Raw genomic sequence first — 27134 nt, forward strand, 5'->3', positions numbered from 1 at the left:
TTCCATAATCATGGGTAAATTATACTGTACTGTCTTGCCTGGCAGCCACAACTCTACTCTCTCATTCTTTGGATGACCCCATCAGTCCCATGTTATCTGGATTAGCAGCAACAGTGAAACTGCATTTCTTTTCTGTTGCAGGAAAGGGAACTCCATCACTTTTGCTTGCTAGCAAATTCTCTAGCATCTGGGGTTTTATAAAAGGCACACAGAAAAATGTGAGGACAGATTAAGTTTTGCAAAGTAGAGAAAATAAGCAAAAGAAGGATGATTCAACTTACTTGGCACGGGCACCTCTACCATCTTACTTGATTAATTTAGTAGACACAACATGTGTCAATTACCTCCAGTGGAAATTGAGGTCTGGAGACGAAGTCTAATCCTTGTTCTAAAACTTTTTGAATTGCAACTAGGTTTAGGAGCCACTGCCATAAGCCAAGAAGATGCGATGAAGAGTAAGCTGATGCCCTGGGCCTGATTGTTAATAAAGGGAGAAAGTTTCACCCCATGTGATCAGGAAAGCTACCTCTAGCTTGTCAAAAAGTAAGACAACTTTTACTTGGTTATGCAGCTTGCAGCTGAAGGGATTAGATGGTGGTTGCATGCTCTTTGCCGAGTCTTCTGCTTTCTCTGGTTCCAGTTGTCTAGTCTGGAGGGTGATGTGTGTGGTGTTCAGCCACTAAATCTCTGCTCTGCACACTCAAAAGGCATGTGAGGCAGACTTTCCTTCCAGCAGTGGAAGCTTCACTGTTACCTATTTAGGCCTATTTTCCTTTTCTGTAAGTGTGATTCAAAATCTAAGCCATGAATATATTTATTAAAACAAAAGGTTTATGTGAAAAAAAGAATTGTAATTTCACATGAAAAAAGAAAAAGCTATAAAGAGTAGCAGCATATAGGGGTGGTGTGAAGACAGTAGATCTCTATGCCCCCTGCGGTAGATGTCTATGCCCCCCAAATCTAATTACATTGGCTTTAACTTGTTTCTGGTCATCCCTGCTTCCTTTCCCACCGACCAAAAGCATCTGTGCTCTTTGTATAGAACACAGCACTCACAGACACATTAACGAAAGATGAATTTTTAAGTCAAGATCTTTCTTAAAACTTCCTATCTCTTGCAATGTTTAAACAGAAGCAGTCAGCAGAGGTAGGTACAGAGGAAAGATGAACAACTAAGGTCCTTTGGATGCTAAGGACTGTGATTCTCTTTTCTAAAGGGAAAAAATGTCAGTGCAGGAGCCCCACCTTTGCCCAAAGAATTGAACCAGGCACAGAGGAAGGAGGATGTCTAACTGAAGGCTCCAAACTGACTGTGACGGGCACACGGACCTATTTGTGGAAATACTTCAGTTACTGAGATTCTGCCTGCAGGCACGGTACCCTGGCTAGCCGCCTCTCCTCCCAGGGCTCAGTTCTGGGCCACACTGACCAGGCCTTCCTCTCCTTGTCCAATGTATTCCCACGTTTACTGCCTCGTCTTCCTGGTTCTCGCCCTAGGGTGGAATCCAAAGATGCACACAAAAGCTGCAACAAGAGCTTTGTCTTTATTCTTCTCCTCACATGATCACAGAACTCTTATTTTATGTGAAGAGACTGAATCTTTAGGTCACAGCTATTTTCTCAGTTGAGGATTTTGTAGTAGTGGTTCCTGGGAGAGGACAGTTGCAGCAACTTCTAACTAAGCCTCTACGACACCTGCACAGCCCGCTCCATGTCACCTCTGCAGAAAATGCAGCCTCGAACCCAAGTCTGTGCACCAGGTCAGAGCCTTCTAAAGACCTGAGAAAGCTGACTCCAGGATCCAAACTCAGACACCAGCATGATGAGAGATCTGGTTCCCAGGAGTCCGAAGAAGGCCGTGGATCCTGCCAGGGTGGCAGGGGCCCAAGTCCAAAACTGGCCAATAAGTCGAGTCAGTCCTGTTAAGCAGAGCTTATTTCACAGTCTTTTCCCTTGATTTCTTCTGTTTCTTCTGTTCCTCATATTCAAGTATTTTCTGTTGAAAATAGCCTGTAGATTCAGATATGCACGTTAGAGCATCTAATGTTGTGGCCAGGCCAGATGTCAGAGGCCAGGAGTGAGGATCAGAAATCTTTTCTGCTCCCCATGCTCCCCCCGCACCCCACATTTCCGCCCTGGATTCCCAAGCCCTCACAGGCCTCTAGAGAGCCAGGTGCCCACTTAGACTCAAAAGTAAGGGCCTACAAACAAGAGAATTGGCAGGAATTTGCCTCAGACTAAAAGAGAAAAGGGCCCAGTCCTGCTGACCATGAGTAGAACAGCTACAAGGTGTCAGCCCACTGCACCCCTCCCTTCCTCTCCATCCCAGGGCTACGCCTGACTAGGAGGCCCCTCCAGGCCGAGACTGATGGAGGCTGTTACTCTACCTGCGGGAGGGCTCTTGCTCTTCTCCGCTTCCTGGATGAAGAGGGAGAAGAGCTGCGTCTTCACAAACTTCTTCACAAATCGGCGGTTGGCCTTGGAGTTGAGCGCCTTGTAGAAGGCCCGTTCTTGGAAGTGGCCTTGCCCGTCTGCCTCCCTCTTGATGTAGGAAGTGTAGTGGCCCACAGTCTTCACAAAGAACTTCACGAAAGGGCCTGACACATGCTCGTTGGTTTGTTCTAAAGCTGCAGGCGACACGGACAGGCTGCGTCAGGGAAGCAGGCGGACGAAGCTACCCGCTCTTACCTCAAGTGCCTTTCGCTGCAGACTGAACACTGCTGGGAAGGGGCTGGGGTAGGACGCGTCGCTGTGGATGCGCTGACTGAAATGGCAGGTTGAGTCTGGGTTCTTTATGGGGGCTCAGGAAGGATAAAATCTCATACTCAGATTTGCCCTAAAATCTAGCCCTGTGGGGCTGGCTCAGTACTGCTGAGTGAGTTTATCTTTGTTCTGGAAAAGCATGGCCAGGGGTCATGGCTTCAAGATCCTCGGAGAAACCCAAAGTAAGTGGGGTCTAGAACTTACTCTGTGAACCATTGATGCCCTGGCCAAGACAGTCTAAGATTTCATCCTGAAGCTTGGGTGGCAGGATGTCTTTTTCATCACCAACCTAGGAGAGGACAGAGGCAGCTCAGGTCAGGCAGGGGTGAAGTGTTGGCAGAGAGCGCGAGGAGGGCATGAATTTACACTCCCTCTCCATCCCCAGTAAGTGGCCACACAGAGACCCAGCAGAAGCTGTTTCCCGGTCTTCTGTTTGACTCAAAACTTTTGCAATTTCCTTTTTAATCCTGGGGTCCTTGGTTTATACCCTTGCTCTAAAGGCACTAACACTGATTGTGTTGGAAAGCCATTTGCCAACAGGGCCCTTGAGAAAGGAGAGGTGTTACCTGCGTGGATTCTCACACCACAAAAGTATGAAATAAGTGGATCAGGGATGAGACGAGAGTGATTGAGTTCATGATGGGCCTGAAGAGGTTCAAATCCAGATACTTACTGACTTTAAGAAGGTTCCTTCACAAAGATTCACCAACAGGACCTGAAATAAACACAGAACAGCTTTTTCTCTTCCCCTTTCTTCACAGACCTCAGGAGGCCTCCGCCATCGCCATTGCTACCCACGGCTGTGCCTTTCAGCCCAAATAGCAACAAAATCAACATCTTCAGTTCTCATTTCCTGTCTGACAATCTACTTCCTCACCTCTTCTCTCTTTGGAAATCTCAGTCTCCTTCCTGGAGAAGGAGGATGAAGGTGTAGGAGAGACGCCAGAGGAGAGAGCTCAGGCAGAAGGGAAACATGGGGAAACCATAGTCTGTCACTCCCTGAATAAAACAGGGGTCACAGTAATTGCTTCTCTATGGGTTATTCGGTCCTTGGCACACGTAAGTGCTTGGCAAGTTTTCTCTTTTAATCCTCCCAGCACCCCTTAGGGGCAGGTACCATTCATCCCTATTTTACAGGTGAGGAAGCAGACCCCAAGTTCCATGGCCTGCAGTCCTGCTGCTAACACACAGTAGAAACCAACTCCCAAGCCGAGATCGTGCTGTCCTTGGGATTGCAGCTTTCTCCTGCAACTCCCTCCCTCTGGTCAGCTTTAGGACAGGTGTGGCATTTTTTGATTGTTTATTTTTTTTAAAGATTGATTTATTTATGCATACAAGAGCTGGAGTGCAGGCCAGAGGTGTGGGGGGTAAGAGGATTCACCAGAGACAGAGTGGGGAGCAGAACAGGCAGACTGACTGAAATACACTGCTGAAAGGAGCAGCGGGCGAGACAGGAGAAGTCTACCATGCCATGTGGGTAGCTCCCTGGCCAGAGATTGAACTTGTGCTGCAGAGGCTGCGGATTGCTTCACAGTGCTGCATCTTAACCCCTTGCGTCACCAGGGAGGCCCTGATTGTTTAACTCTTGCTATAAGCTTTATGTACCATTGCCTAGAGTTCTATTTTTAAAACTTCCTTGGAGTTCTGTGTCTTCCAGCAGGAAACAGCAAGAGAAGGTAAGGAGCCTAGGGTCAGCAGGAAGAGGGAAGAAAAGGCAGGGGGGATCTATGTCTGCACCTGCAAGACAGCCAAGCAAGGACTGGAACCTGGAGACCTGAGTTCTGGAATCAGCTCCATCACTGCTCGAGGGGTCTTCGGTCTAGACCCGAGATTACAAAGAGGCATGCACTTGGTTGGATCCAACCTGCAGATCTATTTCTTTGATACTCAGAGAACTTTTAAATCATTGAATTTGTTTCCAATCTTTACACTGCAAAGTTTCACATAAAATTTGGATCTGAGACTTCTGAAAAGTCAGGAGCTCTACCCCTGGCTTCTGAAGGATAACATTCAAAAGGAACTGAATGCAGCCACCCCCTTTCTGCAGTTGCCATAAACCACCCCCACCCCCCAAGCTTGTTCTGGTCATTTAAATTCCTGCTGGAACCTCATTTTGGTTTGTGACCTTTGGTCTCGACAATGGGGTAAATGTTCCCTCTCTGTGTCCTTCTTCCAAATAGAAAGGGGCTGGAAAATGTGCCAAAAGACAGAGCAGGCACTGCAATTATCCATACTTGGGGAGAAGAGCTGAACTAGTCCAGGCCTGAAATCACTTGTACATACAGGCGCAGGGAGGGCTGTTCATCTTGGGGGCTGGGAGGTAAGCGTGTGTGTGAAGAATTTTCTTGTGAAATTGTTCCCGGAAATCTTTCCAGTATGGTCTATTAGTGTCTGTCAAGTAACCCCTTCCAGAGAGTTTATATGGGGAGTCAAGGTACCCCCTACTCTGACTGGGGCCCTGACTCATCCCCTGCCCATTTCACAGGGCAGCTACCGAGCATTGGTCTAGGCCTCAGCCCTTGGAGTGCAGGAGCTGCAGTGGGGCTGGCTTTGGGGTGTCTTCCCGAGGGAGGAGCCACAGCTTCTGAGGAGCCGCAGCATCAGGAAATTTCCTAACTTCTGGCATTGGGACACTTTAGGCCTTATTGCTAAACACAGGGCTGATCCTCTGGCCCAGTTAGTTACAAGGCAAAGACTCGGTCAAAGGGTGTGTGAGGAGCCTGGGAGGGCTGGGAAGCAGGGGAGGAAAGCAGTCTGCCTGCTTCTTTGCTTCCAGCAACACTGTGTAGCCTGTGGTAGGTTCCAGCATTGCCTCTGGGTTGAGTTCTCTGGACTCCCTGTTAATGGAGGCAAGTCCTCCCACTAGGGCTAGTTCCAAGCCTCTTAAGTAGCTTGCTCTGACCCTGCATCTCCCCTTAGGTGCTTGTCTGCAGGGGAGGCGGTGGTCAGCAATTTTGGCTTGCAATGATAGTAACAAGCCTGCCTTCAGGACGCATGTGTGTGTGATTCTTCCAGCCCCAGGATAGGCTTATGCTATTCATGGCCAGTTTCACCATGGACGCCTCTGCTGTATCTGGGGCATCGCCAAGAAACGAGAAGTTCACAAAGTCAAAGGGGCTGGAAACTAATCTTCATTACCCAACTGAGCACTGAAAAAATCAGAGATTAACTGAATTGCTGCAAAAGTCTGCATTTTCAAGACTCATGGTTTGCAGGAGAGATGCATTGTCAGCTCACTTCCACAGAACTGAGTGAATTCCAGGGGGGTGTATGCTGTACAGTCCAGCTGTGCTCCATTCAGATGAAAGCCGAGACTCTGAGCCTGCAGACCAGGGCTGGCTGGCCTAGGACAGCTGGGTGACCTCTGGACACGCCTTGTCCCTTCAGCCACAGGCAAAGCATCCAGAAACAGGGAGCAGACACTCACTGAGTATCAACTATGTACCAGGCACCAGGCTAGGCACTTCATGCAAGTTATTTCCCTCCATGACCCTGCGAACTGAGCACTGTTATCTCCGTTTTACAAATGAGGTTGCTCAGGTTAAGCAGTGCCTCCCTGGTGGCACAAGGGGTTGAGACGCAACCTATGAAGCTAGCCGCAGCCACTGCAGCACAAGTTCGATCCCCAGCCAGGGAGCTACCCACATGGCGCAGCAGACCTCTCCTATCTCGCCCACTGCTCCCCTCAGCAGTGTATTTCAATAGATCTGCCTGTTCTGCTCCCCACTCTGTCACTAGTGAAGTCTCTCACCCCCTGCACCTCTGGCCTGTACCCCAGTTCTTGCATGCATAAATAAATAAATCTTAAAAAAAAAAAAAGTTAAGCAACTTTCTCCATATCACACAGCCACTGGCAGCTGAGCTGGGGTGGGAAGCCGGGGCCGTCCGGCTCCAAAGCCTGCCTGCCTGCGCATCCTACCTCTTCCATGGGGCTGTCCATCACCTCCTGCAGAAAGCGCATCTGTACTCCAACCATGAAGGGGGTGGGGCAGCAGACAGTGTCCAGGAGCATCTCAGGGACAACCGGGATGTAGGTGTGGGCCCAGTTGAAAGGGTAGAGCAGTGCGGCGGCCGCATGGATGCACTGAGACAGGGTGCTGGGGCAGGGCGCAGAGAACGAGAGTCAGAGGGGCCACTCTGCACCTCCACCCCTAGAACCCCACATGGCCCCCCCACAAGGACTGCCCACCCCTACAGGGGAGGGGCAGAAACCAAGAGGGGCTGGGCTCCTCTCATCAGGGATGGGGCCTCGAGTTGATACTTCTTTTCCCAGTTAGTCTTCCTGACTCACTCCTGGCCCAAAATAAAGGTGGCTCGAGAGAGAGAGAGGTGGCGTAGGGTAAGGTGAAGAGTATCAGGCTTTTCTGCCCTCCCACCATTAGGATTGGTGACGGAACCCTGTGGTCCCGAATGCATGCCTGATGGCGGGCACCTGGAGTAGGGTGTGGGCATGCGTAAGTGGGTTCACCTGGGCTAAGACTGGGCTTATAAGGGCGGCGTCATGGGGATGCCAGCAGAACCACGAGCAGAAGAACCACGAGGAGCAGAGACCACCAGAGAGCCCAGGTAGAGGGAAGACTTGCCAGCCTCCCAGCCCCCTGGCACCCCTGCCTGCCATGTACCTGGTAAATCCCAATAAAAGCCCGCAAAAGCCACCGAGGGCTCCAGGACTCTCTCTCCTCCTTTACCCCATCTGCTCGGTCTTAGAGAACCTGCTCCGTGTCTTCCTGCCACTACAGGTGGGAAGAAGAAATGTCTTCACCCAAACAAGTGCTTGTCACTGTGCTAACGAGGCGGGTGCCAGGAAGCATGACGTGACTGCTTTGAAGGAACTGGCGGTGTAGCTAAGGGAGAAAACTTGTCAACACCGGGGTGCAACAGCAGCTGGGCCTTATTTCCTTCTTGTCTCAGTATCCCCATCCCTCGTTCACCTCCCATGGCTCCCTCTGGCCATATTGGTGTTTTTACAGTTACCAGGTTGGTGCCTGAATGGGCTTGGGAAATTCCTGCATTCCAGGAAGCTCTTCCTGGCAATTCCTACCTGGAAAGTCCCCCAGAGGAGACTCCTCTGTCCTCGCCAGAAAAGCGTTGCCCATGCAGTCTCTGCCAAGGTCCCAGCGGAGCCCTACTCCTCCCCTTCCCGTTCCACAGCACAGCCCTGCTCTGTCTGCTCTGTCTGCTCTGTCTGCACTGCCCCCCATGGCGCTTCACTTCTCCAAAACGCTCCAGAGTCAAGGCCAATAAAAACACACAGGCGGAAACCGCGTTTCAATTCTTGGTATCAAGCTAGGACTTCCTGAGCTAGAAAGATGGCATCTCTGAGAGAGTGGCCAAGACTTCAGCTGCCTGGAAGTCCCCTCCCTGCTTGGAGAGCTGGAAAGCTGGCTGTGAGAAGGAAGTGTGGAGTGGAGGGCGCTCCCTGGAGTGTCGAGGCCTGAGCAGCAAGCCCTGCCGGCCTCCATCAAGTCCAGGCACTGACACCTAAGTCACCTTTACTTCCCAAACACTTCTCTCAGGAGCGAGGCCAGAACCCCCGCTCCAGCCACAAGAATAGTCCCCTGCAGAGCTGAGAGCACAAGAGCAATTTCTAAAGCAAAGGTTTTATGCCACTTGTCTTCAGGACTAGCCAATAATGAGTTCGGTTTGGTGAGCACCGATTTTTAATGAACTTTTAACCCACAGACCTCACTCCCCGCCCAAACTTCCTTTCCTCTAAAACCTATGACATCCTCCTGACCACTGGCCTAACATGTGGCTCCTTCTAGTCTTCTCGGCGTGGTCTTCTTCTTCCCTAAAGGACGGAAGCAGGCTTTCTCCCTCCCTGGACATGAATAGGTCCCATCTGACTGTGTTGTTTTTTCTTTCCCCAATCTCTCCCGACTCCTCGGGCCTCTGTCAGACTTGAAATACCTAAGAGGTAAGGCCCAAGACTTGCCAGCGGGGATGATCTCAACTGTGAATTCTTTATTAAGAATAACAGTGAGCATTTAACAACCACACCTGCAGGGCCCCAGGCGCTTAACGTGTGTCGGCTGCAGTGAATCCCCACCGGCAACCTCAAAGGTAGGAACAACCATGATCTCCACTTCACAGATAAGGGCATCATGACTCCAAAAAGTTAAGAAGCCAACCTCAGGAGAACTACGTAGCTAAAGGTAAAAGAGCAGGACCTGACCCTCTGGTGATTTCTGGTGATTTCAACACGATGCCCTCGGCCACAGAATTCCACACCTCTTAAGGTCAATGGCCTGGTCTGTCTATGCCTTGCCAATGCTTGGCATCTGGCAACAAGTGACACAATAAATGCCAGCTGAATGAGTGGGCAGATGGACAGACGTGGGGTGCTGACCTCCATACCATTACCTTCCTGCCTCTCTCTCCCTCCGCCTTTCAAGGGCAGAGTTACACTTGTATCCGTTCTAAGTGGTCTCCACCTGGCTATCTCCGGAACACTCATGCCTTCTCAGAGCTGAATCAGGAACATTCTCCAGGCTTAAGCAGCAATCAAGTTTGGAGGCAAAACAAATGGCGACAGTCTCTGTGGGTGAGTGCAGGTTAAGAGCGGGAGCAGGAGGGTGAGTACAGGTCCTGCTGCCTGGTTTCCTTCACAAACCTGCCGGTCTGCTCCCTGGAACCCAGAGCTGCCCACCAATTCAGGGGATCCGTTCCAAGGCGGGACCCACCTGAGATCTTCTGCCAGGAAGATGATTCTTCTCTCCATCACCGCAGAGGCAAAAATCTGAAGGATCTGCTCGAAATGGAGACAATTCCACAGAGATCTGAAATCCACGTGTTCTAGGTGGGAATCCAGGGGCCGTGTCAGTGAGATGAACTGTGGGGAAAGCAGAGTAGGATGCTGGGCCTCTCCCGGTCTCCACTGCTTTCTGCCCACCGGCATTAATGACCATGTCTCTTCCCTGCTGAAGGCCCACCTCTGGTTCCCTCTGCTCTGAGGGGTGTCATCCCTAGTGTGGCCCACAAGGCCCTGCCTTGCTGAGTGCACCCCACCTCCCTCACAGTGCTTCTCCACATCAACACCTGCCTGAGGCCTGTAGGGTAAGTAAATGATAGCGGGCTTTTCTGCCCTCCCGCCATTAGGATTGATGAGGGATCCCTGCAGTCCCGAATGCATGCCTGATGGCGGGCACCTGGAGTAGGGTGTGGGAATGCCTAAGTGGGTACACCTGGGCAGAGAGATGGAATTTATAAGGGCGGCGTCACGGAGATGCCAACAGAACAAACAGAAGCAGAACCACGAGAGCAACAGAGAACAAGACCACGAGAAAACGCCGGAGAGCCCAGATAGAGTGAAGACTTGCTGGGGGCCGGGAGGCCTGCCAGCCTCCCGGCCCCCAGCACCCCTGCCTGCTGTGTACGTGGTGAATCCCACTAAAAGCCTGCAAAAGCCACTGAGGGCTCCAGGACTCTCTCTAGGACTTCTCCTTTGTCCATCTGTTGGATCAGAAAACCTGCACTGTGCCCATTCCTGCCCCCTACAGGCCCCTCACAGGCCTGCCCACTCTGGCCCTCGGCCCTTTACTCCTTACAGGCTCAGAAGCCACCTTGGCCACCTCATATGGTGCATGTCTGTCCCTCATTTTCTTTTTTTTTTTTTTTAAGATTTATACAAGAGCTGGGGTACAGGCCAGAGGTGCAGGAGGGTGAGAGAATTCACCAGAGCCAGAGCAGGGAGCAGAATAGGCAGAAGGACCGAAATACACTGCTGAGGGGAGCAGTGGGCGAGACAGGAGAGGTCTGCTGTGCCATGTGGGTTTCTCCCTGGCCAGCCGGGAATCGAACCAGCACTGCAGGGGCTGTGGACAGCTTCACAGCACGGCACTCAACCAGCTGTGCCACCAGGGAGGCCCTGCCCCTCATTTTCTCATGTAGCATCCTGTTGTTTTCATCACAATCATACAATTTTTAATTTCATTTTGATGTTTTGTTCCTTTAATGTCTGTTTCTCCCCCTAGACTTTCAGCTCCACAAGGCCAGGGGCCACGTTCCTTATATTTTCAGAAAACAGCAGACCTTGCTTCACAGCGGCACTCCACACTTATTTTTTTAAGCAAAAAAGCCTATTCCAGCCCTTGTTTTTTACAGAGGGAAGTCATGGTCCAGAAGGACACAGAGATTATCCAGAGTAAAAGGGGTCAGGACTGAGATTCTTAAAAGAATGTTCTACCTGCTTAGTGCCTTCAAACAAAGGCATCCCTATGCGGGAAGGGTGGGAAGCCAGGGGTGGGGCTGATAAGAGACAGATGGAGGCCGTCATGGAGGGACACAGGAGGGTCAGGGTGGGGCTGGGGGCCAGCAGCAGTTTGGGCCCAGGGGGCGAAGTCCATTCTGGCACCAGGAACCCAAGCTGATGGGATTTTATTTATCACAAGTGAAAGTTTCGTTTGCTTAAATGGAGACTAGGTCCTTGTGAGCATCAGGATCAGAAAATGTGGGTTTAATTTTCAGTTCTGCCAATAATTCTACCAAGCCCCAGCCCCTGCATCCTAAGCTGGTGCCTCAGAAGCCCACCCTCTCCTGGCAGGAGGGGCCCCGCCCAGGCTGCTAACCCACCTCGGTGCCAGAGTCGGGGATGAAGCTCTTGAGGGTGACAGTCTTCCCAGGAGCCGGGAAGGTGGCCTCTCGGAGGCCCTGCATGAACGGGTAGATGACGGCCATGGAGATCTGATGCCGCTTCTCCACTTCATCCAGGATCTGCAGGGAGAGGACCCACGGGAGGCAGGGCTCACAGGGGCTCCCGGGGGTGCGGCAGAGACCTCCCACGAGGCTCCCCACTGGTCCAGCCACGTCTACACGTCCTCTGGGCTCCTCCACCGACTGGTTCCTCCCCTCCCTGCAGGGGATTGGTGTCCCGCCAGACAATCTGCTGTTTATCTCCTGCACAGAGACTCCATTTCTTCTGGCCTTCCTTTCTTCCTGCCTACCAAGCCATGGTCTTCCCATGGTGACTACCTTCCCCAGGAAGTCACCCCAGAGTACAGCTGCCCCCTGAACACCCAAGACTAGGGCGCTGACCCCCAGCCAAAAGTCCAGCCAAAAGCCCACATGTAGCTTCTGACTCCCCAAAAACCTAACAACGAATCGCCTGCTATTGATGGCGCCTGCACGTGATGGGCGCCACCCCAGTCACCCAGGGGAGCTCCCTCCCTTCATCTTCCAAGGGCCTGCCCAGCGCAGAGGGCACACAACCCTCCCCTGGCCACCTAGATGTGCCCCAAGCTCTCTGAGGATTCCTTGCTGACCACCCCCACCCCCAGCTGGACAGACACTCAGATTAGCTTGGGCAGAAGTGCCAGTGCCCTCAACTTCTTTTCCACCTCCAAGGAGCTGGAGGGCGTCTGGGTTAGAGCTCTGCCTCTCTCACCTGTCACCTCCCCTGAGCCGCACCCCGACCTTTGAGGCAGGAAGGTGAGGAGGGGTCATTCTGTGCATTTGACAGATGAGGAAACAGACCTCTAGGCACACATCTCCCGACCTAGCCTGGGCTCCTCCCATCTGCCCTTCTCCAGCTCTCTCTCCCCTGACTAGGGTGGGAGCAGCGTTCCCTCTGCAAGGGAGACAGTCCCCAAAGTTCAGCTTCCACTTGCCCCTAAGATCAAGTTGAGCCACAGCCGCACTCTGCCTCAGTTTCCCCAAGGGTGACCCAGCGACCCCAGCTGTGAAGCAGCAGCTCTGCAGGGGCCCCAGGAAGCACAGGCGGGCAGGCTGCCAGGTGGACCTGATGCCAAACAGGCTGAACAGGCCCCGAGGAATCCTGCTCCACCCCTACCTTGGAGAACAAGCCGAAGCAGCCGAGGCAGCTGATGATGCAGTAGACCTTAGGGAGGCGAGGGCCACCGCCGGCCGGCTGCGGAGGGACAGAGAGGCCCCCTTAGTGCCACAGCTCCCCAGGGGACTCACCCACTGGGACAGAAGGGGCACGAGGCTGGTGGTTGTGGAAGGGGGTTCGTGGAGAAAGGCCTGGTTGTCAGAGGCCCCACTCATTCAGTGGAAAGGCCACACTATGGCCACCAAAGTGAAAAAAAAAGGTGACCTGGAGGGGACTGGGTGGGCTCACTGCCAGCACCACCACCATCAGTGCCAGCACCACCCACGGGGGTCAGTAAAGAGCGAGCAAGTGTGCACCGATGAGGGAATGGCTAGGGAGGTGACACTGTAAAAGTGGCTTGAAGAAGCCTCCTGAGACCCAAGAATTGAACCTAGTTGTCCAAATCCCAGTGTGTGCTCTCAGATTCCAGGGGCCAAGGTGATAGGGGCTGGGAGCCTCCCACAGAGGGGAGCTGTTGAAAGCTAAGGTGCGCAAAGACGGAAGCCAGGGGGCGTGTTCCCAATTCTTGCGGGTTTACACTGACGTGGCAGTGGGGGCTGGGCAGTGGTCCCCATAAGCAGCACTGCCAGGGAGCCTTGGCTTTTGCAGCTGAGGCTCGAGCCCGGAGAAGAGCAGGCTGCAGAGATGAGGGGCCAGTTCTGAGCAGCACAGACCAAGAGGCGCCTGCAGTATCCGATCTTCCTGCTCCCATCCACGTTGGTCAGAACGAAGGAGAAGGTCTCCCTGGAAGAGCAGACAAGACCTGGTTTGTACGGTCTCCCTAGATTCTAGAACAGGAAGGTCAGCGCCAGAGGGGTGCAGTGGGGGTGGAGGGCGGGTCAGAGGGATAAGGGGAGCTGCTGACTAATCGCGAGGGCAGTAATAACACCAGTAACTTACTAAGTGCTTCCTGGTGTCAAGCCAACCCTTTGAGCCGGGTTCAGTGATTATTCCCACTTTAAAGATGAAGAAACTGAGGATCTGAGAAGGTGTTTCTTGCCCAAGATCAGGCCATAAGTGGGAACGCCAAAGTCTGAACTTGGGCAGTCCAACCCAGGGCTCGTGCTGTCCAACCCAGGGCTTGTGCTGGAAGGGGCGGGCCAGGGGGCCGACCTGAGGTCACGAGCTTGTGCCCATGGCAGAGTCAAAACACAGTTACTCTCACAGTCGGGAGAGTCTCCCCCATGTGTGGACAGAGGTGACTGGCCAACGCCATAGCTAAGAGCCTTGACCTTGAGGAACCCCAGGCAAGACATTTATATATGAATCAATTCTAGTCCTCGGCATCAGGAGGGGAGCTGGGGCGAGTCAGCACACACACGAGGTGAAGGGGCCCCGGAACCACATGGCTCACACCGTCCCTTCTCCCCAGCCCCCGAGCCTCCTGTCCCAGGGCTGAGCAGTTACCTGGGATACTCAGTGAGTGGGACCCACTCATTCCCATCTGGGAAGCAAAACAAGGGGATGGCTCCAAGCAGCCGCTCCTCCTCCTCCTGTTGGCCCCTAAGCAGGTTCTCCCGCTATGGGAATAGGAAAAGAGATGAGTGGATTATGGGGGTAGAGGCAGGAAGGGCTGAGAGTTGGTGGCTTTCTGGGGCTCTAGTAGCCTGAGAGTAGCTTCTCTGCTGATTTGAGACTCAGAGAGCCTCTGCCTGTAGACTTCATTCTGCACATTGGGTCTGGGTCTGGCCACAATGACCCCAGGCCGGAAACAGCTCTACCTGGCCAGAACTGCATGAAGCTGACTTGACCATCCTGCAAAGCTATACAGTCAGGAATGGGGTCAGGGCCACAACGAATACAGAAAGACCCAGAGATGGCCTGGCTTTCCAGAAGGACCACGTCAAAGAAATACCACATCTGAGAAGAGAAGCCACCAGCTCAGTGGCCACACCCTCAGGGTTAAGGAAAAGTATGCCCTCCCCCAGGCCCATGCTAGATCAGACAAGAGGGAACCTGATACTTGGGCTGTGGCCATAGGTTGAGCCTGCCCCCCCAGCTGTGTGACTCCCCTGCCCAGCCCAGGGAGGGGGTTCCTGCAAGACTCTGGCAGAAGGTAAGCTTATCCACCAAGAAGGGGGACTGAGGATGGAATTTGGAGGAACTAGGTGTTTCTACAGGGGCAAAAGCACTAGCCTAGTTTCCCTGCTAGGCTTCTCAAAGAAGTCAGACCTAGATTCTGCGGGTGATAAGAGAAAACAGGGCTGGGCTAGGGAGGAAACAGCCAGCTCAGGGCATTTTCTAGATTCAAGCCCTGGCAGGGTGGGGAGACGGCACCCCCCCCCCCCACCTCTCAAAAGTCCCAGCGCTCTGTCTCCCCTGGAACCTATTTCAGTCCTTACCTTGGGAAACTGGTAGGTGATTGTGGGCTCATAATCATTCCCTGAGTGCTTTTTTTTGAGGGAAACCACGAGAAGGTACTCAAAGAAGTGCTGTCCTCCAGCAAAGTTGGGTAGATTGTACTCCTGGGTCCTTTCCGGTTCCTTTCCAGCTGCCCCCACATTGTCCTGGGAAGGTGCTGAAAGCAAGACACAAGGCACATTCGGTATCTCATTGTTCACGAGTGAGGTCTACGATACTCTGGGCAACTTCTGCCTCTCAAGGCCGCCTTGCACACACTGAGGTCCTCGGAGTCTGCCCGGCATCTTGGGTCACAGATAGGATCGGAGCCAACCGGGCAGTTTCTGTGCTTGGGAGACGTGAAACCACATGGCGCCAAGAGGAAGAAAGAGTCCACTGATTTGGAAGCCAAGGAAAAGTACTGGAGGCCGCCCGGGAGGCGCTAGCCCCAAGACACACAGACTCTGCCTCCCCAAGGGTGCTCAGCACCCGGAACTGCATGCCCGAGCAGACTTGTATTCACTGAGAGAAGAGGCCCAAGGGCCATGTGGCCTGTGACCACACCAACCCCACAGAGGTCTGGCCCACTCTACAAACCACCAGGGGAAACTTCCAGCCCAGTCACATGGGGGACCAAGTGGAGGTCAAGATACAAAAGGAAGAAGAGGAAGAAACATTTCGAGGAAGAACAGCCCCATCTAAGAGGGTCACCCCGGAAGAAAGGAAGTAGGTGATCCAGTCCAGACCTGCTCGGAGTCCAGGCAGCTGTTTTTTTCGGAAGAACCTGAGCATCCCGCCTATCACTTGTCCTTCCATCTTCTCGAGCCTGCGGCGCATGGGGTCGTCCCTTCTCCTCCAACACAGACCAGCTAAAGGCAGCCCGAGAAAAGGGCTGCCACCTCAGTCTCCCGCCACAACGCTACAAAGCCAAGCCATGCGTCATCTTCCAGAAAGCGCAGAGCAGTTTCCATGCTGTGCACTCACTGCTGGAGCAAGAAGATTGTGAGTGACGCGACCCAGCAAGGCGGCTTAGCGCCTGCACCAGCAGAGGCAGCATCCTGGCACTGCAGCTCAGACCTCAGCTCCTCCCAAGAGCCTCGGGGTGTGGTGAGAGAAAGGTCACAGCAAACACCTGCAAGCTTGGGCTTTGACTTCTGGGCTGCGGGCTGTGCAAGGGGGCTAGTAACTTCCTCCGGACCATACAAATGACTGGAAACAGCAGGCGCTGGCCACAGACAGGGATCTTACATCTCTGCGATACAGATTCCTGACCTTTCACTTCTTGACTTGCTCAACAGCGCAGAAAGCTCCTGCAAGGCCCCCGCTGCCCAAGAGAACTTCTGCAACTCAGGCCTGCCCCCAAGAGCATCAGGCCCACGGTCGGGATCGCGCCACCTCCCCGAATAAAGGGGTAAATAGACATGATCTAAATGGAGAAGATGTTCTAGCAAGAAAAGGAGTCCTGCAGATCAACATGAACCTAAAAGCCTCTTCACCAGCTGCTGAATTACAGAGCAAAGGCCACCTCTGAGCTGGGAGAGGCAGTCTTCCGGCCTATCCACATGGCACATCCCTCGCCTCCTGCAACATGTCCTGGGCTAATACAGGCTTTTCTTGCTGGGGCCTAATCCAGGCCCCAGCAAGAATCCCTCTTCCCAAGTAGGAAGCACTGACTCAGGACATTCTCTCTGGCCTACAGAAAGAGACTGGTTGAGTCAGCAGACCGGGGGTCGCAGGGTGGCAGTGGAAAGCATCTCCACCCCACCCCCATTCCGGCTCAATCTCTTTTCCCTCTTGGGCCAGGTCAACAGTTCTGCTCAAGCTAAAGGCAGAGCAGCTGGCCCCTGGGGCTCTCAAGGTGTTAAGAGCCTGTGTCTAGAGACAGGGGGAGAAAGAATAGCAATAAATCACCTAGGATTTCGCATAAACCCCGGAATGAATAAATGCACAGGGTGAAAGAGGACTTTTGCCAGGAAAGAAGACCTAAGAACCGGGAGGCAGAAAGGTTTGTGCCAGTATCTTCCTCTCCTGCCAAGATTTAGCAGTGCTCTGGGTGCTGGCACAGGGGAGACAGCTGCCTCGTAGGAGCTCCAGACTTGGCTTTTGTGGGACTAGAAAAAGCTAGCACTCAGTGGCGAAGCTATGACTCCTGGGAGAGCCCCGTCATGGTACATAAGGATGTTATGAGTGCTGTGCCGGTGAGAACAGTGAGCTGGAACATTCGGAATTGCTGTCACGCCTTACTCCCAGCCTGCACAGACTTGTTGCACCATTCTTAGCACGTGTCTGAGAAGCAAGCATCTTCCTGATACAGTTGGAGAGACTGAGGCACAGAGTAATTCAGGGACTTCCAGAATGCACAGTAGAAATGACTGCAGTCCAAGGCCATGGCCCTGCCTTATGGGTGTGGTACACACCAAAATCCCTCAAGTGTGCAATGCCTCTTCTTTGCAAAGAACTTTCAGATCCCCCAATTTTTTTGCTCATCATTCCGGAACCACGGGAAATTATTCCTTTCCCCAAATCCTCTATTTTCGGCTTATTTCCTCCTGCTTTATCAAGATAGCCATGAGCATAGCAAAACTCACAAACTCAAAAACAGTCACTAGACTTAAGAACCAAGAAATCCAAAGGACGGTTTTCTCAAATCTTTCCAAGGGAGTTGTCAAGAGTAGCAGCCCTCTGGAAGAAAAGAGAAACAGAGAAAACTACTGTCCACAAAAGGGATGTGTTTTAATTAAGTCATCTCACTGAATCGCCAATGCCCTAAAAAAGAATTATTGTCTTGTTTTTAGTTGAAGACAGAGCCACCCTTTCCAGGGAAGTCAGGAGTCTGGTTACACTTGTTCCTCCACAAGGAAACGCCTCCCATAATCACCCGAGGAAAGTCCCCGAACTGTCTAGAATACAGGTGAGATGTTCTGAACCTTGATCTGGAAAGGTGACCCTCCCTCTTCCAGCTCAGCTGTTCTCAAGCTAGGGTCACCCCCCCTGGCTCTGCCCCCAGCAGGATACACACACACACACACCCTCCAATCACACAGCTGTCCTGGGGGCAAAAGGACAAGATGAGGAAGCAAAGCCCCAGGAAGTGGAGGGTGGAGGATGGCACCTATGAGGAGGCATGTTCTCCTGGGCCCGCCAGCCGGAGCTCAGGGTCCTGGTTTGGGCTGCTGGTCATCACACAGTTCCTCCACGGCCTCATCCTCCCTTGGGGGCTGGGGTGGGTGGGACTGTCTCCCCTGGGCCATGTCTCCTGCGGCCACAGGGAGCAAGTCTCGTCCATCCACATACACTTTTGAGGTTTGAGGGGGACCAGGAAAAACCAAGCAGGGCTCTCCAGAGAAGAAAGGATGCTTGCCCACCCCGCCTTCTCTCAGCCACCGCACAGCTCCAGGCCTCTGACCTCTCTGCTTCCTGCAGGTGGGGTGAGCAGATACTGGAAACCTGCATTCAGGGAGAACAGCCAGGGCTGGGGGAGGGGAAGGGGGTGCTGCAGAAGGAACACTATTCTCACCTGAGCTCCCCAAATCTGGGCTTAGAATGTGCGTGTGGGTTGGGGGGGTCTCGTTCAACCCCAATGTCAGAAGGAATGGGGGTTCTGTAAATGACTTTACTTTCCAATCTGTTCTTTTCTCCGCAGAAAGGGGACCTCTGGGAAAAGCATCTAAGGGCTGTGTTTGCTCGGTCATGGCACTGGCTAGGAAACAGCAATAAGCATTTGTTGACTGAATATTTTAAAAAAAAAAAAAGTAGTCCTAATTGCCTTCCTTCCAAAGTCCAGCGCCTCTGTTTAAAAAAAAAAGGGGGAGGGCCTCCCCCGAGGCGCAGCGGTTGAGCCCTGGGTTGTGAAGCTGCCCGCGGCCTCTGCAGCGCCGGTTCGATCCCCGGCTGCTCCCCGGCCACCGGAGGAGGGTCCCACATGGCGCGCAGACCTCTCCTGCCGCCCGCTGTTCCCCTCAGCAGTGTCCTTCGGTCCTCCTGCCTGCTCTGCTCCCCGCTCTGGCTCCGGTGGATTCTCTCACCCTCCCGCGCTTCTGACTGTACCCAGGGCTTGCATAAATAAATAAATAAATCTTTAAAAAAAAAAAAAAGGAAACTATATTGACTTCTAACTTAATTCCCACAACCCCAGAAAGGAGGGGATCAGTCACTTCATTGATGAGGGGTCTCGGGTGGGGGCGGTGTGACTCGTGGGGTTCACACTGTGGAGTGTGAGCAGGCTCTATCTCTGGCCCCCAGGCTTCCTCGGGCAGGGCTGGCGACACTGTCCACAAGCCATTTTTGGAGCCGGCGGCTATTTGTGGGGCAGGACCGGCTCCTAGCACCCCGCCGCCCACCGCAGCGCGAGTTCCCAGGATCCCCGGACGCGGCAGCGGCGCGGGGCGGGGTCTCCCCAGGGCGCTCAGCCCGTGCGCCCCAGGCACCCAGCGATTGCACAAGTTTCCTGGTTGAAAGGACACGTGTCCCCGGGGCCCCACAACTGTTTCCGCAGGGCCAGCCGCCGCCTCCCCTCGCCCCACAGGCCCGGCCACTCCTCTGACCGCCCGCCCCGTCCCCACCTGCCCCGGCGCGCTCCACCTGCGCCCTCGCCCCTCACCTGGCCCCCCGCGCCGCGCGCTCCACCCCGGCCCCGGCGCCCCGCGCGCCCTGCGCCCCGGCCCGGCACTGACCCCCGCGGACGCGCTTCAGTCTCAGGCTGGCTCGGAGGCGGCGGCCGAGCCCGTCCATGGCCCCTGGAGTCCCCGGCGCCCGCGCCCAGGTCCGCGCCGGCCCCGCCCCCCGCGCCGGCCCTCCGGGGCCCGACACTTTCACTTTCCCGCGGGGACCCGGGACGCGGGGCGGGGCGCGCACCTTCCGGCCCGGCCGGCCCTGGGCGCACCTGCGCGGGCGCGCCTGCCTCGGCCGGGCTGGGCGGCCGCGGGGACTGAGGCGCGCGCCGGGCGTCCGGGGCGGGGCGGCGCCGCCTCGCCCCCACCCCGCGTGGGGCGCCCTGGGAGCGCGGAGGTTCCGAACCCCGAAGAGCCCGCGCCGACTCCGACTCCACCGCGGGAGCTGGGAGCGCCCTGCGCCGCCCGCGCCCCTTCCAGGCGCCCCCGACTCGCCCCGGAGGGGAGTTTCCAGGGTCGCACCTTTCCAGCCCCGCGCGCGCGCGGCCCCCGCAGCTGCTTTAGCCCCTGGACAGTCCCAGATTCTTGGCTTTTATGAGCTGCCATCCCCCGAGGCACGAGCCCAGTCTGCCTCTTCTCCCCATTTCACTTCCCCAAGGAACTGGAAGTGACAGAAACCCCGCGGCCTGGCCTGGGGGGACCTCGAGATGGCTGCAGGCTGCGATCCTGACCCGCCCCCCACCCGCCGGCGCTGCACCCCCCCCCACACACACACATAGATAGGGACGTTTAGAAAGTTCTTCGTAAACTCTTAGATGATGCAGATTTAAGGTGGTGGCTGCTGCTGCTGCTGGGGTGGGGGTGGGGTGACCGTGGGGATGGTGGCCGCCGCTGTGCACACTCCCTCGCTTGCCCCAATGCCAGCTCAGCCTCTCAGCTCTTCCTTTACCCTGTTCACCTGCACTGGCTTCCAGGCTGCCCAGACTGCAAGCTTCGGTTTGCTGATAAGCCCCACTTGGCCCTGGGGGATCTGCCCTGGCTTCCCACTTCCTCCCAAGACCTGTATCTGGAGGGTGGTGCGCGTGGAGGGAGGACAGAGTCCTGAAATTTCTCCATTCAGAGTCTTTAGCTTCTGTTTCAAGTGTGAGAGGCAGAGAGAAGAGACTCCTGCAGAAAGGTTTGGGATCTGCAGGAATGGCCCACAGCATCCTTGCTCTGCCCATATGCAGCCCTAGGACTCTCCGGTGGGGGTTGGGCTGAGCAGAAGTGGGAAATCCAGCCCTAGTATTAAACTGTCTAGTCTTAGCCTGTGACTTCTAAAAGTTGCTCGACTCTGGGCCCATGCAATTTTGTACTTAATTACAGTGTGTTTCTGTTTCCTATTCTCTGTGTGTTCCCCGCACCGGCGCTCATCTCTTGCCCAAGGACTCTTTGGTTGTACCTGTGTCTTATGCTTTTCTATGTCAGTAGCTGTTTGCGAAAAATCTGTCCCATCGGTTGAATATGATCATGTCTTAATTTTTTCAACCTTTTATAGTGATCCCTCCATTAAAAACAAGTGAGTTTGTGCACACATGCACACCTCCACCTCCAACATTTATGCAGGTGCATAAATACTTGGTGATGATATTTGAAAGAGCTTCAAACTGGACATAATGTCTTTGAGCAGTTAGGTGTTGGGGTTCAGATGATGGGATTCAGTGGGGTTCTTGGGTCCCTCTGAGAAAGAATCCAAGCAGATGTCCCATTCATCAACACGTGACCAGTTTATTGAGAAAAAGAAAAAAGAAAGACACTTGCAGAGACACAGGCGGGCCGTCTAACCCTAACCCTAACCCTAACCCTAACCCTCTGAGAAAGAATCCAAGCAGATGTCCCATTCATCAGCACGTGACCAGTTTATTGAGAAAAAGGAAAAAAGGAAAGACACTTGCATAGACACAGGCGGGCCGGGCAGTCTTAAAAGACAAGAAATGCATTTGCCAGGTAAGGGGCATTCTTTTACAATGTTCTTTGATGGAATTATTATGGAAATTATCACCTTGGCATTAGGTTGGGCACTTTCTGGGCCAAAAGGAGAAAAATTAACATAACTCCGTCACTGTCAGCCTCCCCACGTGTCTCTCACCCACGTCTTCAACATTTCCCAAGTTCCTTTGCATTAGGTTGGGTCTGTCTTCTACACGCCATAAAACTCTCTGCCCCCACCTCTGGCTGATAATCTTTTCTGACCCACATCAGATTCCTGGATACTTCCACAGCCAGTTTAGTTTAACATTCATTAATCATCCCTAGCCCCACTTCTGCTGTTTGTCCTTGTGAGACCTGTCATCCTAAATTTTTCTACCCTAAGTTCCCATCAATGTGGATGATTTGTGGTATGTTATCATAATGGAGTGCTACCTGGCAATAAAATTAAATATCACAGCTGCATGCAATAACATGGGTACATCACACAAACATAATCTCAAGCAAGAGTCAGCCATGAAAGAGTATGTAGTGTAAGTTTCCACTTATGTGAAGTTAAAACCAGACAATGAGAAATCTGGGTGATAAGAGACTTTAGGGAGGAAAGCTCAAAGCACGACTGGCAGATTGCCATACAGTTTCTGGGTGCTGGTGATATCCTATTTCTTAATTTAGCAGCAGATACATAGATGTGCTCACTGTGATCATTCTTTTGCACAGTATACTTACATGTGCTTTTCTATATGCATGTAAAAGTTTTATTTCAAAAGATGTTTTTAGGTATGCATTAGGATGCTAGGCTGACATAAAGGAAGGCATGAGCTAGTTGAGTTGGGAATGAATTTAGAGATTGTTTTGATGTAAAAATTAACAAAAATAATCAATATGTTTGAGAAAGACAACAAGAGGAAAAAGCTAACTGATCCATAGTTGGAAGAAAATTGGAGTTTAAGGTGGTGAGTTAAGGTGGGAATAATTAGGCACCAGCAGGGATGAGATGTAAAGGACCCCAGAGGAGCAGATGGAACAGGTGTGAGGAGGGGAGAAGGTGGAAGCAGGGGCTTGGGTAAGGCTGGCTTCCAATGGAAAAAAGGGAAATTTGAGGGAATATAGGGAAGTGGGTGTGAATGGGTAGAGAGATAAGGTCCCCCTTTTTCTTCTTACAGCTGCCATCTCCTCTCTACCCCTTGAGCCATTCTCCGCCAGTCTGGCTGTGGGAGAAAATGACCCCAGCCTGCCTTCTTGCGGGTCTTGAAAGGAAAGCCACAGGTAAGTTGTATCCAGAGAGGCAGAATGGCATAACTGAGTGACCTTGCACAGGGATTTAGTCCCACGCTCCTCTGCTCTGCCACCTACTTGCCCTGCACCCTTCGGTTAGGCATTTGTTGGGCCTCACTCTCCTAAGATAATAAAATCACCCCACAGGGTGGTTGTGAGCCAGAGAAAGAATGTATTTGTAATCCAAATGTCTAAGTGACACACATCCCCTTAATGCCCAAATCACTCTATTACTCAACTTGATCTCTTTTTATTGCAGAAGCCCTGTCTTTTTCCAGGATGCTGTTTCTAGATATTTTGCGAAACACTTAAGAGCTGCTGATATTGGAGTTCAGATGATGGGGTTTGGTGTGTGGGGTCTTGGGTCCCTCTGAGAAAGAATCGAAGCAGGTGTTCCCATTCGTCAGCACATGCCTGTTTATTGAGAAAAGGAGAAAGGAGAGATGCCTGCACAGACACAGGCAGGCAGTCTTAACGAACAAGAACCGCATTTTGCCAGAGCAAGGGGTGTTCTTTCATAACATTCTTCGATGGAATTATTGTGGATAGTATTGCCTTGGCTTCAGATTGGGTTGGTCTTCTAAGATGGACAATGCTTTCTGCCACCACCTCTGGCTGATAATCTTCTCTGACCCCACTTTAGATTCCTGGAACCTTCCAAAGCTGGCTTAGTTAAGATTTATTGGTCATCCCTACCCCCATCTCTCTTTGTCCTTGTGAGACCTTCCATTCTAAGTTTTCCCTCTGCAAGAGTCCATCACCCACATGCTCCACAGAACAACTCCCGTAGTTGTTTGTTGTCAGAATCCATCTGAGAATCATTGTGTTACTTGCTCCTCCTGCAGCGATGTCTGTTTGTCTCGAGACAGGCTACTGCTGCTCTCTCCTGCGCCATCTTGCCCAACTTAGCCTTATTTCCAGTTCTGTACAGTGACGCTGAGATCAAAAAATAAGGTTTGTTAAGACTTTGCCAAGGGCGCTGTGTTAAGAGAACGATATTGCAAAAGAGAGAACTTAAAAGCCAAGCATCACGGTTCATGGGTCCCGAGCACTTCTCTGGCTGCCCCAGACCTGCCCCAGCTGACATGCCTGCAATGAAAATGCCCTCGAGTCCAACTCTGCCTGTGTAACCATGTATTCCAGAATGATTGACAATGGCAATGCATATTCCATGTGGGGGGATCCCTGCCCCAGCACAGGAAGTGATGTTGTCCTTTGGTACAAATGCAACAGCACAACAGTGGGAAACACAACAACACAACAGGAGGAACAAAAAACTCCAAAGAACCCTCCATCACAGAGTAACACGATGGCTAGTCTGGCACAATTCCTCCTCTTCAGGTAACAGAGGCATCTCCATAAAAAGGGGAGGTTCCATGTTCCCTGCCCCACCTAAAGAGGGGTGGAGCGGAGGGCCAGGTGAGGAGAGTCCTTGGGGAAGAATGAGCAGGAGAGGAGTCAGGTGAGGCTGAGGCATGTGGAGAACAGGGTTCACTTGCTTCTTGGTTTTGGACTCGCACCAGGAACTTGGGAAATGTTGAAGACGTGGGTGAGAGACATGTGGGGAGGCTGACAGTGACGCAGTTATGTTGATTTTTCTCCTTTTGGCCCAGAAAGTGCCCTAGACTTTTGGCAACCTTTTAGGCCTCAGTGGCTCCACTTTGGGCCAACTCTGGCTGGGCGTTTATCCATGAGGGGATGGGGAACTTTGGGTGTTTCATTGGGAAATTATGTCCTTTCTCTTCTTCCCTCTCTATGCACAATCATTCTATTAAAGATCTTTCGCACTGAGAGTATGCTTTGTCTCTATGCGGCAGATGGCAGAATCCCTTTAGAGTGTGCAAGTTTGGAGGCCCCCGGGTACTCCCTCAGTCTGCACACCAACAATAACTTGAGTGAACAGAAACTCAGCTATCATTCTCTCAAGCCATCTTGGAGTCTTGGCTTCTGATCACTTGGGAGAAATGACTGGAACAATAAGCCACATGTGTGCCTGGCGCAAGCCACGCTAGCTGAGATTAAGAAAGAACATCCCAGAAGCCTCCCTGGTGATGCAGGCGGTTGAGCGCAGCGCTGTGAAGCTGTCCGCAGCCTCTACAGTGCTGGTTCCATCCCCGCTGGCCTTGGAGCAACCCACATGGTGAGCAGACCTCTCCTGTCTCACCCACTGTTCCCCTCAGCAGTGTATTTCGTCAGTCTGCCTGTTCTGTTCGCTGCTCTGTCTCTAGTGAATCCTCTCACCCTCCCGCACTTCTGGCCTGTAACCCAGTTCTTGTATAAATAAAACAAATCTTAAAAAAAAAGAAAAAAGAAAGAACATCCCAATACTGGAAACAGACAACAGTTCTGTTCTCAAATCCCTCTCCTTAACAAGGGTCTCTACTCTGTGTTTGGATAACCTTGACCTGAGTTCATGTAAATCAGATCCCCCTGTTACTAACTCAAGTCACGCCATTTCCTGTTTCCTTAGTACTTAAAATGATTTGTAGTTATGTATTTATTTCTGAGATTTCGTAGTTCACCAGGAGGCATGGGATGTGTGTCTTGCCATCTCTGTGTTCCTAGTGTTCCAGCAAAGTGGCAGGCCACTCTAGGTAACTAGTAACCATTTATTGAGTAAATAAATGAATGAATAAACAAATGGGTTGTCTGCTTTAAGCTTTCATCTCTAAGGAAACAGAAAATTCCATGAAACGGTTTTGTTTTTTTGGATTTTACACAAGGCTGGTTGCTTAATACTCACTCTGCTTTTTTTTTTTTTTAAGATTTATTTTTATTTATTTATACAAGCACTGGGTACAGTCAGAAGTGCGGGAGGGTGAGAGAATTCACCAGAGCCAGAGCGGGGAGCAGAGCAGGCAGAAGGACCGAAGGACACTGCTGAGGGGAGCAGCGGGTGGCAGGAGAGGTCTGCGCGCCATGTGGGACCCTCCTCCGGTGACCGGGGAGCAGCCGGGGATCGAACCAGCGCTGCAGAGGCTGCGAGGGCTTCGCAACCCAGGGCTCAACCGCTGCGCCACCAGGGAGGCCCTACTCACTCTGCTTTTTATCTTTGCTGGCCAACTTGTTGATCAGAGGTGTATCAGGTGAGCAGAATCTGATCCTGGAAGTCTTCTTTCTTAAGATTGATTTATAGTGGGCATGTGATTCAACTCTGGCCAGGGAGATGTAGGGAGATGTCCTTCCTAGTCAAGGGAAAATCTGATGAGAACTTTGGCATAGGTTTCCCTGGAAGCGATGGTGTTTTTCTGCCTCTGGAGTTCACTGGGTTTGGATATGATGACAGGAAATGCTGAGATGGAGGCAGCGCCTGCAGCAGAACAGGGATGGCATGCTGGGTGAGGGGGCTGGAGCCAGGGATGGCTGGCAGCCAGAGTTGCCTCAGCTCTGTAATTCTTATAGCCCAAGGTAATATCTTTCCTTCCAGGTTAAGGCAGGGAGCTTTCTCGTTGCATTTTACATGCTATCCCAACACAAACACACATACATGTAATATAGAAAACCAGAAGTTTCACAAAACATCCCTTCTACTATGTATGAGGATTTCCCCTTTTTTTTTTCTTCCATTATTTAAAAAATTCCTATTAAAGGCAACCTAAAATGATTTCACAATGCAAAAATGTGTGTGATCTGCAACTTAAAACATTTTGGGGCTTTCTGGTACTTTTCCTACAGATTCTCAGGGTGGATGCCCCAGCTCTGCCCTCACTCACACTGTTACAGTGGACAAGTTTCTTAACCTCTCTGTGATTCAGTTTTCTTACATCTGATAGAAATAACAATGGCACCAATCTCATAGGATTTTTTAAGGGATTAAATGAGTCAATGCATGTAAAGGATTGGAGTGATTCTGTTGAGTGATTCTGTTCAACCTCCTTTGGGAGATCTGAAAAGAAGGCAGGTAGAACTTCATGAAGAGGAATGAGATCTGGTTCCTGTTTTCAGGGTTACATTCTTTGGGGAAGATAGTTTATAGTGTGGAGCTTTTGGGATTAAGAAAAACACGAAGCAGAGCAGGAACATGAAGGAGAAAGATGCATCCAGTCTGAGGACTCAAATCTAATTTCCAGGAGGTGGAACAGGGAGAAAAAAATGTGTTGTGAAAATTCTCCTTGAAAAATAGCAATAGATTAATTTTTAGGGCAATTTTAGATTTATAGATAAACCAAATGAGAAGTACAGAGAATTCCTACATATTCCCTCACTTCCGACTCTCACATGCAGTTTTCCTTATTATTAACATTTTGCATTTGGCACAACATTTGGCACAACTGATGAACCAATGTGAATATCCTGTTATCAATTAACACCCATAGTCACTCTTTGCCCCATATGATCTGTGGGCTTTG

General features: G+C 52.1%; 1 protein-coding gene across 2 annotated transcripts; it reads right to left on the reverse strand.

The window, feature by feature from the left end:
• Positions 1-1800: 1800 nt before the first annotated feature.
• Positions 1801-19660, reverse strand: DENND2D (DENN domain containing 2D; the record flags this gene model as incomplete). Of its 2 annotated transcripts, none has more annotated exons than XM_084243365.1 (12): positions 1801-2010; positions 2388-2627; positions 2968-3052; positions 3437-3478; positions 6683-6860; positions 9447-9595; positions 11335-11475; positions 12551-12628; positions 13264-13333; positions 13997-14109; positions 14932-15107; positions 19603-19660. In XM_084243365.1, 12 exons carry the CDS (start codon positions 19658-19660, stop codon positions 1934-1936), a joined length of 1407 nt encoding a protein of 468 aa, XP_084099491.1. In that variant the 3' UTR covers positions 1801-1933. The 2 variants fall into 2 exon arrangements, with proteins under 2 accessions (XP_084099491.1, XP_084099490.1); XM_084243364.1 differs by lacking the exon at positions 19603-19660 and adding an exon at positions 15676-15766.
• Between the last annotated feature and the right edge of the window lie 7474 nt (positions 19661-27134).

The sequence above is a fragment of the Talpa europaea genome (assembly GCF_964194135.1).
Source record: "Talpa europaea genome assembly, chromosome: 9".
Lineage (NCBI taxonomy): Eukaryota > Metazoa > Chordata > Mammalia > Eulipotyphla > Talpidae > Talpa > Talpa europaea.